Source organism: Lepisma saccharinum, chromosome 7, assembly GCF_977018435.1.
Source record: "Lepisma saccharinum chromosome 7, izLepSacc3.1, whole genome shotgun sequence".
In the NCBI taxonomy this organism is placed as follows: domain Eukaryota; kingdom Metazoa; phylum Arthropoda; class Insecta; order Zygentoma; family Lepismatidae; genus Lepisma; species Lepisma saccharinum.
Genome location: NC_139235.1, coordinates 85,791,602 through 85,802,398, shown reverse-complemented (window position 1 = coordinate 85,802,398; position 10,797 = coordinate 85,791,602). Strand labels below are relative to the sequence as shown.

General features: G+C 36.9%; 1 protein-coding gene across 1 annotated transcript; it reads left to right on the top strand.

Annotated features, from left to right (window-relative positions):
* The first annotated feature begins 989 nt into the window (after positions 1-989).
* Positions 990-10,348, top strand: LOC145990318 (pickpocket protein 28-like). Its single transcript, XM_083126007.1, has 5 exons — positions 990-1,049; positions 4,386-4,448; positions 5,955-6,144; positions 7,613-7,704; positions 9,949-10,348. Exons 1-5 carry the CDS (start codon positions 1,043-1,045, stop codon positions 10,083-10,085), a joined length of 489 nt encoding a protein of 162 aa, XP_082982133.1. The 5' UTR covers positions 990-1,042; the 3' UTR covers positions 10,086-10,348.
* The last annotated feature ends 449 nt before the right edge of the window (positions 10,349-10,797 follow it).

The window sequence follows — 10,797 nt, the reverse complement described above, 5'->3', positions numbered from 1 at the left end:
ATCACCTCAAATGACCTGCATGAATGAAACAAGACCGTGCTGTAATGTAACCTAATATACATATTCCTGTTTTATCATGCAGGATTATTTACAACACAGACCTAGATGAGCAATGGAAAAGGGTGCAAAATTGGACACTGGAAGATGGTTATGCCAAAACACTATCATTCCGTGACAAATCACAAACGTATCCACATCGTAGTTTTGGATCAGGTCTTTTGAGTGGGTTAGGCCTTCTTATTGCAGACAACACGCAGATTATGGACACTACATGTAGTATGCCGGAAATGGGGTTCAAGGTAAGGAAAACTACATTAAAATATGTAACCGTAATTTTCGGCCATTTCCTTCATTTATTAATTATTTTGGGGGCTTGAGTTATGGGCGTCAGGAAAGGGGATTTCACATTCTACATTCGTTCACCTCTATATTTTCGTATTCAAATGAGATTCAATATTTAGTGGGAATATTTTTTGTTACATGGTTATTAGAACCAGTTGCAGTCCATGTATAAAACAACGATGTATAGCTGATGTACAGTATGTACAATCGCGTAACTGATAGTTAATGGTGACAAACCGAGAGTTGTTTTCCAACAAAATAACTGTAAACTCTGTTACTTTTAAAAATTAACTTCCAGACGCTTATTGTATGAATTAATAGAGGACGATAACACACAATACTCCTAGGTAATAACATACACAGGCCTTAGGAAAAAATTCACAGTTTCATGTTGTTGAAAAATGTATAAAATATTGAAAAAATGTTAAATTTTCAGATGCTCCTGCACAATCCGGCTGAATTTCCCAGCATGTCAGGGAAATTCTTAAAACTTCCCGAAAACAAGCAGATGGTTGTCGCTGTCAAACCTTCAGTGTTTACGACCATGGACAACCTCAGAGGTTACTCTCCTGAGAAGAGAGGCTGCTTCTTCCCAGAAGAAAAGAAGCTGCGGTACTTCAAGATCTACACGCAGGAAAACTGCGAATTCGAGTGCAAAGTTAATCTCACTCTGACATTCTGCGGTTGTGTGTCTTTCTACATGCCACGTAAGTATTTTACATTTGCCCCGTCATTAGTAAAATCCTTCAACTTAAACATTTACGTTGTAGTTATACGTAGCTGGTCACAGGCGTTGGTGCCAAAAGGCAAAGAGAATGCGGTCCAAAAATTACTATAGCTCTTTTCAGTTGTTACGGCGTGCGCTCTAGAAGCTGGCAGGGGAAGTGGAGAGCGGGGAAACGACCTATCCAGTGCAACGAGACAGGCCGGTTAGAGAGAGAGAGACTGCAGCGTTGCCAGAGTAGCGGGAAAGGCGAGTTGAAATCGAAAGAACCATACGTTCCATTGTTCGCGTATGGCCTGAGAATGCGTATTATCCCCATCTTGTGGTCATTAGAATACCGATAAGTGTATGATATCAAGTGTATACGTTGTAGGAATTCTTTCCAACTGTACCGAATGGTAGCTAGCATTGTCCATTACAATCACTGCGTCTTTGATATTCCTTTCGTCAAGCGTATCTAAAAAATGCAAAAACCACTGAAAAATAATTTACATTCCTGTAGAAAACCAGTGTGTCTGGAACCGACGTGACAAACAATAATGCGCCCACCTTTACCCACGGGCACTTTTAAACCCCCTGTACCCTCTTTATTTTGCCAGATTTTCGTTGGAGCGTAATTCTGATGTATGTACGTTTCATCTAAATGAAATACCTATAGGGCAAAGGTTCCTTATTTTTTAGGATATGCATTTTTCGCAAAAACGTTACTCTGGCTGTAACTATATCGACTCTCTCCATCAGAAATCGTCTACTGTCATTGCTCTTTTTGTACTTGAACCCCATATACTTCAGTATCCTCCACAACGACGAAACTCCCCACTGAAAGCTTATTTGTGTATGCAAATCAACGAAAACTTGTTCAGTGTTGGATATTCGATTGCCTTTCTGATACTGTTCCTTTTTATTCGTTTGCGAGGTGATTCAAGTTACGTTGAACCCGACGCCTCAAGACTGTCTTTGCCTTCCCTAACAATACGCTGCACAGTTCGCGTACTCACTCCACAAGTTTCCTGCCTTGGCTACAAACTACCTCTTTCCTGTTCGCCATCGTACGATACTTACTGCGTGAATAAGCACAAAGCTCCCTATGGAACAACGAGAGTACAAATAAACGTCACATCAGATGCCACATACACGTTTATCGAAGAAACAATGCAGTTAGGCAATACACGACGCGACAACAATTACTCCCACGTATGTTATTCCTACAATCCGCTCATAACAAACAGGAATCAACACTGGGGCAAAACACCATCAGCAACGCGGTGAATTGGCAACACAGCAACGTGCAGAACGAAGTTAGCGCTGCAGCTTCCTCCCGCAACTGCGTAACTCTCGGCTCCACCGCTAGGTGGTCTGTTCTCTGGTTGGTCAGCGGCATGTTCCCCGCTCCCCACTTCCCCTGCCAGCTTCTAGAGCGCACGACGTAAGAACTGAAAAGAGCTATAGTATATGCACACGATGTGGCAACGTTCACCGTGCAGTGTTGCCTATTCCACGCTCTCTAAAGCATAGACGAGCGAAGGCAAGGAAACAATCACTGGTTCACGGACACGCTATGGCAACGTTAAACATGCAATGTAGCCTATTCTAAGTGAAAGAGCGGAAGTTGATGAAATGTCATCTTTTTTCTGACATCTCGGACACGATGCCCATTAATTAAATATACACAATATTACACTTCGTCTAGAACCCAAAAAAGGTAATTTTAAAGTGCATTCTTTCCATTTGTTTTGCCAATTTTCAGCTTTTAGGTCATTTTCCCCGAATTTTCGGGATGTTTTCGACATTTTTTGCAATATTCAATGTTGTTTCGTCATATTTTGTCACTTCTTTCATTTTGGTAATATTCTTGAGTCTTTTCACCAAGGTGAACGTAGGTCCAAAAAATATCCCCACTTGTTTATTTCTTCATATATTTCAACTAAAATCTGTTTCATTGTCATAGGAACGCCAATATTATTTATTTTTAGAAACAAGTATCAATTAACTGGTGACTGTAGATAAGAATGCCTGTTATTGACATTCTTTCACACAGATATCGACGTGAATTGCATCATACATACACAATAATTGAATTGTATTTTATTATGTATATGTTTGATGGCAATGCTGTAGATGGTTGTACCTCTTTTTGTTTCTTCAAAACAATTTTATTTCAACACCCCAGAGTAATTTTCTTGCATGTGTACATGCATCTGGACAATACTGACTCGACCAATTAACGCATGAGTGGAAGCGAGGTCATGGAGGGGAAAATGCGGCTGCAGCTACCATCCGTTTGCATCAGCGTGCATTGCTTTGCTCTTCCCACTCGCTTTCTCCCCTTCACTACCACATCGTCTTGCTCCACGGATTCCCAAGACAAAGTATAGGTAGGTCTCTATAAGTAAATTTCAAAATTATTGGTTAAATTAGGTTAGTTTTCATTCTCATGTGCTTTCAATAAAACCTTTGGGTGGGGATATTTTTTTAGACCAAACTGTATCTCGCATTTTGCATTGCATTTTGTTTAATTTCCTTTTCATTTCAATTTTTAACGTGAAACTAACAAATTCAATGGTCACTTTTGCATTTTTTACATTTTTCCCCATTTTTAGGACATTCTATACGTCATATACCTATATATTTTTAGGTCATCAACTTCCGCTTCCTAGTGATAACTCTACCTCCAAAGGGAAAGCGAGCGAGGAACAAGAATTATTTGTTAATGCAAATGGTGTGGCAACTTCATCCATGCAGTGTTATCTATTTAACCCTCCCTCCATAGTAAACCTGGTCGCTTCCATTCCTGATCTTTCCAGCAAATACTGTTGCAATTTTTGCATCAAGTAAATTACAAAGGCAGATTGCAAAACAAGAATAGACATTGTCTTAAATCCTCCGAACATATCCAGTTGTGACCACACAAATGTGACAATACCTCATATTCAATCATACGCTTAATTTCGTGGCCTGTAATATAGTTTAGCATGTTCCAATACAACAAATCTTTGTGATCTGATGGTAAGTATTGTTTGCTTCTCTATCACTAACTCATTTTTAAGTACAAATAAAAAACAATAATTTTGTAACAACATTTCAGCTATACTTCACTCATCAGTTTGCATACTTACTTATTTGTAATTTAATTTAGAAATTAAAACTTAATAATTTAATTTAGTTGTAATACAAGTTATACAAGTTGATACACATATTTGTTATTTTTACACAGCATTTCTTATCGCTTCGGAAATCACATAAGTTTGTGCAACAGTGTACAGATATGTAATAATACGATTTTTCTTTGTATATAATAACTGCTGTGTCTTAACTCCAGGCGATGAAAACACGGTGTACTGTGGACCTGGACGACTGGAGTGTGTCCAAGGAATATCTGCAGGTATAGTGCTATATCTTTTTAAAGTAGGAGATGAAGTTTTCAGTGGCGTTCCCGTGAATTTCGTAGGGGTGAATTATGACTTCCTTTCCTCATAATTTTATATTTAAGACTATAATATTAGGTGCATTATAATTCGATAAAATGAATATTTGTTTATATGGTTATTATGGGATCAAACCTATGCATGAAACACACTATAGGAATTACATTTAAAGAGGGGACGAGAAGAAATTCTCCCTGCGTTAGCTAATTTTTGACACTTGGGGGGCGGGAAACTATGTACATAATGCAGTGATTCCCAAACTTTTTTCGTTTCACGGCGCCCGTAGTGTTTCAAGATTTTTCCGCAGTACCCAAGTCAGAATGTAGTCCTATTTAGCACTTGGAAGCTTCAATTTACTGAGGTTGGGTTGCTTGTCTTAAGTTAAAAAATAAGCACATGTTTCAAATTCAGAAACATTTTATGCGTAAAAAAAAGTACTAAAATAATATGTAGACTAAGAAGTAAGTGTCATTTCAGTGAAAATATTGGAACATTTCGCGCGGCTCGGACTTTGGGTACCACTTATATAAGGTATAAAATATTCCGATATTTCAAGAGCATTTCCTGGAATCCCCCCACCCCCAAAAGGGGTTTATCCAGAATATTCCATCTGGGCGGTGCAAGGTTAAATTTAGAGCCAAAAATGACCATAAATTTGGCATTTGTGAAACAATTTAGGGACGTGTTGGGAACATTTTGGCGGGGTATTTGGTGGCGTGTTGACAAATAACTGTCTCGCCAACTGATTTTTTTTCCAAACACCACATTGGCCATATTTTCCATATTAGTTTTCACAAACCATCTACAATATTTAGGCTTCCAATACACTTAACAAGTTGCTAAGATGGTTTTGTCATAAACAAAATTAATTGGTTCACTACTTTTGGGACATCCTGTACTTCTTCCAGTCTTAAAAGCGCCGTAACCGAATTGCTCACACTTTAGATCCAGGCTTGCGCACAAATCTCGCTGACCTGTTTTGCGCACAGATTTTGATCGAACGTTGCCACTTTGATAGCTTGAAAGTCTGTGCGCAAATCTGCTTTTTTCTTTAGAGAGAGAGAAATTAGAAATAAAATAGTAAATCGTACCCATTTCTCAAACTAAAAAGTTAGGTTAGGTTAGGTTAATGACTGCAAAAAACACGTGTAAGTCCACACACACATCACACAACAAACACAACAGAAGTGAGAACGGCTTGAGAACATTTTACGTCTTACAACATCGCCTCATTTTTTTGTGCGCAATCCTTACATTGTGACAGCTTGTCAACGGCTTATCAGATACCACTGATAAAACCGGACAAGTGTGCGCAATCCGGCTGTAGCCCTTAGAACGAAGTAACTGAGACTGAGTTACTTTTAATCAATGTAACAAGGTAGCTCAATAACTTTTGAAAAAGTAGCTTTCCAAACACTAATTATTCTTTTTTTAATTAATACTTTATTTTGTTAAATCTTCAGTGGCGCAGGTCAGAAGGTTATTTCAAAATACGGAGAAGGAATCAGAAATTTCAGAACAACAGAGAGAAATATTGGCGAAGATAAACAAATGCAGCGTCTGTCTCCCAGCATGCACCGAGATTCAATATGACGCCCAGACATCACACTCAGATTTCGACTTCACACCATTCTCTGAACTTGGAATAGAGAGGTACTAGTTGAATCTGTCACACGAACGGCGTTGCAGCCAGCAATTTGCCAACAGAAATATTAAATTCATGAGAAATTGTTTTTGGCCTCTAGAATATAGTAGAGACTCGTTTCATGAACAGATGGAAGAGTTTTCTGAACCACGAAACTTCCTGTTTGAGGAAAAACGTACAAGACAAAGCAACATGGCTGGTTGCTATGCTGTTTCTGAGGTATTTGTTTTCTGTTGCACACAGCGTTGTTCGTATGACCGTGGCCGATTAAATTGTTTCCACAGAAGAAACTCATATGTTTTTCAAGTGGCATAACTAGAAGTGGCACATGTCTGTAGATCGTCCTCTCTACATGCCGGACTTGTTACCTTGTGATGTCGTATTTTCGGTTCGCTCAAACAGTAGAAGGGTTTTAGATTTGCGTCCATGCGTTTGTGAGGAGTGGGTCGAATCGGAAAGTCAATTTGGTATAATTTTATGCAATGTTTGATTAATAGGCATTCGCCTAACAGAATAATCACAGTAAAGAATTCTTAGATAAAAAAAAAAACTTTAAAATGAAAGAACCAGTATAGATTTTTTTTTTTTACCACCACTTGATCAAAGAATGAACGGTTCCGTAGGTTTTCAAAAATCCAAATGAATTTGAATTTGAGAGGTTACAAAAGGTAATCTATATTATTAAATTTTCCCCCCTTATATATTAACTGGAACGAGGTGTGTAAAAGTTAATAAAATATAATACATATATATCTATTGCAGTATACTGATTCCATGAAATGTGAAAAATAAAGAAAAATCGTTGCTAGATAACCACTCATCTGGTGGATCTAGCGGAAAAGTCTACACACAGAGAAAATAATAATGATTATTATCATACGGTAATAAAATAATAACTTATTATAATGAATGTCGTTTCATTATGCATATTATTACTCTTCAATTTTATTTCAATTGCTTGACCCTCAACAAAAATCTCTTGTGACGCCCATATTTGCGTCGGGATGTTGACTTACAGAAGGAAACCGGACGAATTTAGAAAAAGCAGAGACCTTTGTGAACAGGTAATGAATCACCAGGGTCGTTAACCCCAGTGCTTGTGGTTACTTCATTTTAATAATAAAAGTAAGATTCTGACATGAATCGCATTCAATTGATTCGCCCTCGTACATAATATGAATTATATAATGCAGTAACGTCAGGAAAAATAAGTTGGGGCGGACGTAATTGGCGTGATATTTAGTTATTGTTATTATTATTGGGAGGGGTGGGTGAGCCCCTGCCATCAATGTAATTCACTTAGGCACATTTAAACTTTAGATCTGGCGATAACACAAAAAAACATTAATTATGTCACTGAATATTTTACTTTTTGTTATTAATTCAGGCAGATAATCTTCTTCATGATAATCTAGTTTAAAGTTAATTTTTTTTTCTAATTGATGAAATATGTATGTGTCAATTTTTGTTTTCCAGCTATTCAATTACAACCTTATCAGTATTCTTCAAAGATCTGCAATTCATCACTACACATAGGAGCGAGTTGTACGGCTGGACTGATTTCCTAGGTAAAATTTAAGATGGAAACACGCGTGTAGCAATAATACAAATGCATAGTGCATTCTCAGCTCTTGCCAAAAACTCTCATTCTACTCACACACACACACTTACGAGGTGGCCGCAGAAAAAGCTTCCTAATAGAATGATTTAACCCTTTAACTGCCACGTGTATCAAATTGGTACATAAGACGTCTCCTGTCGCAGGCTGTGTGTTGATACGAAACTTACAGCAGGTAGCATGTATAGTTCTATTGCACAGCTCCTTACAGCTGGCCCTTTGAAAACAAATGTGTGCATGAAACTACTTTGTTACTATAGGGTGTGTATAATTTTTATGCACACCACCTTATACCCTGTCCCAACTGTCTCTGGAGCAAATCCACGCATAGCGTCAGAGAAGGGGGGAAATCGAGTGGGCAGAGCGAAGCAGTACACTCTGCTGCTGAGGCCGATATTTGCAGTCGTTCCCCTCCCCCACCACGCAATTCTGTTTCCTCTCACGTGTTCATTGGTGGAGCCGTCTCACGTCGCTACTTGCGCAGAGACTTGTTTTCGTTCGCCTTCTCCAGAGATAACTGGAACATGGCATAGTGAAGAAACAATTTTAAAAAGGTGTATTACACAGACCAATGTACATAATAATTATACACACCATCAAAATAGTTCCGACCTCCCACAAGAAAATGAAAAAAAAAAAAAATCAGCCTGACAGTTAGTAAAGAACTCCTTCACTAGATACTTCTGTACTCTTGGCGCCTCTGCAAGAAATTCGCCACAGAGCAAAAGTTGCCATATTCTACCATACCCTCCTTAATATTTGCACGTAATAGTAACTCCCCGAAATAGTAGCAAAAATTACATTAAATTTGTCTCAAATGCGAGTCATCGACAAGAGTTCACTTGCACCTTGTTAAAAAAAAATTAAATACGCATTTGACATCCTTTACAGATCACCAAGGCGACGCATTATTTATTAACTGGTATTATTAAATCTCGTAATGCAGCAATTTCCTCTTTTTGGTTGTTTGATGCCAGTTTTCTTCGGCACTCGGGCGGACAGCTCTGCCCCCCCCCCACCCCCGCCATATAAGATACTCTTTTCAGCCATGGCTCATTAGCAGCACTTTGAAGTTACTTTACGTTTTCCGAGTGACGGTAATTGTATGATATGAAATGATTAAATGAAACTGTTACTCAGTTACGTCTTTCATGCAGCAATTAATGAAAGTAATAATTACTTTTACAGTTACTTTCTTGCGTGTTCAATAGAGATGAACAAAATCATGGCTTACTAACACATATAAATAAAATTAAATTTTCACATGTAACTTGTTACGGGAAAAGGTTTGGCGGTGATGTTTTCAGTTATAAGATTTTTGCTTTCAATTTTTTAACTCTACGATTTCATATTTAAACCCGTGAGTTTTATTACTGTAGATTTATTTATAAATGAATAAAAAGGGACTGTAAAATTATGCTAATATTTATTAATTAATAGTTTACCAAATGTTTTGTTTTAAATATCAACTCATTCAAATACTCTAATGAGGACTTCAGTTCCAAAAATGAAATTTTATTTTAATTCACTATAGTTCATAATGTAATAAATACAAGCCCCTAGGTTATACCTTCCATCCTTGAATTTTACTGTGTTTATATCAATTTCATATTTCATGTAAATTATAATGCATTATGTAAGTACGTCTGACATTTTATGTTACTCTTTCAATCATACTTTTATTATTATTTTAATGTTTTTGTTTTTAGTAACTATACTTTCTTTGTATACATTTCCAAAGTACTTTAGCGTTGACATACTTTATGTTTATCAGAAAACATGGAACACTATAATTGGGCATTGTTGTGTTCAAATAAAGAAATTATAAATAAACGGAAGTTAGTGTTGATTTTTCATGATCATCAGTTCTGCAAGTTATAAAGTAACTGTAAAAGCAAGTTATAATTCATTTTAAACTAACCCTAATTGTAATTTAATTACATTGCAACAAGAACAACTAAACCGAGTTACTCTCTCAGTAGAGTAACTTAGCAAAGGACATAAAAGTGTCCATCTGTGTAAAGTTAGTTACTTCTAGCGAATGTTTGAGATGTAATGAAATTCAGTCATATTGATATGCCGAAGTAAACTGCGTTGCAATTATAAGTGAAACTTCATTTCATTGATTTTTTAACAAGTCTTCAAATGTACAATTTACATAAATGCAATTTTATATCTGGTTCTTCTTTTTCAGCCAACTGTGGAGGCATTATGGGATTCTGCTTGGGATTTAGCGTTCTCAGCCTTATAGAGATCATCTACTTCCTTACAGTGCGACTAGCATTCAAGGTCTACCCAAAACTTAATTCCACAAAAGTTCTTCCAACCTGAACAATCAACACAGACTCGACATAGTTTAAAGTATATCATTAAATATCCCACATGTGTGTGTGTGTGTGTGCATGTTATGAAAAATCAAAAACTGAATTGTGAAGAATACTGGTTTATTGTTCGTATAATACATGTATTGTCAGTCGAAGTGAAAGGTGACACCACTAAGATTCAAATTGAACAAAATGTAGACGGAGAGACACTTGGGCTTTTTAACATTACTTTTAAAAAACTGTAATTGTATCATTGCTAAAGCCTGGATATTTATGTAGCCAAAATATGTAGAAAAATCATGAAGAAATATGTAAATCTTCATTCATCGTTTCCTTCATTCTGTATCTCAACTTCTGACTCTGGATCATTATCGTCAAAATCCGTATGGATTATTTACAAAATATAACAATAGTGAGGAACAAGTACACACGAAGATCTGATTTTTTCAATATGATTTTCATGACTTAAAACATGATTAAATGAAGTAAGGTGACAGACCTGACACAATCAAATGAAATTTACTGCCGAATTTTGGGATAAATCATGTTTTGAATGCTTGTCTCCCAAATGTATCGGAATTACTCAATAAAAGCCATAGAAAATGGCATGGACGTCCGGAAGGGGGAGCAAGACCTCTCCTGGAAAATGAGTTAACAAAAAGTATATTTCACACATGTTATTTCATTTCAGTCACATGTTAATTATTGCAAGGGCGTTG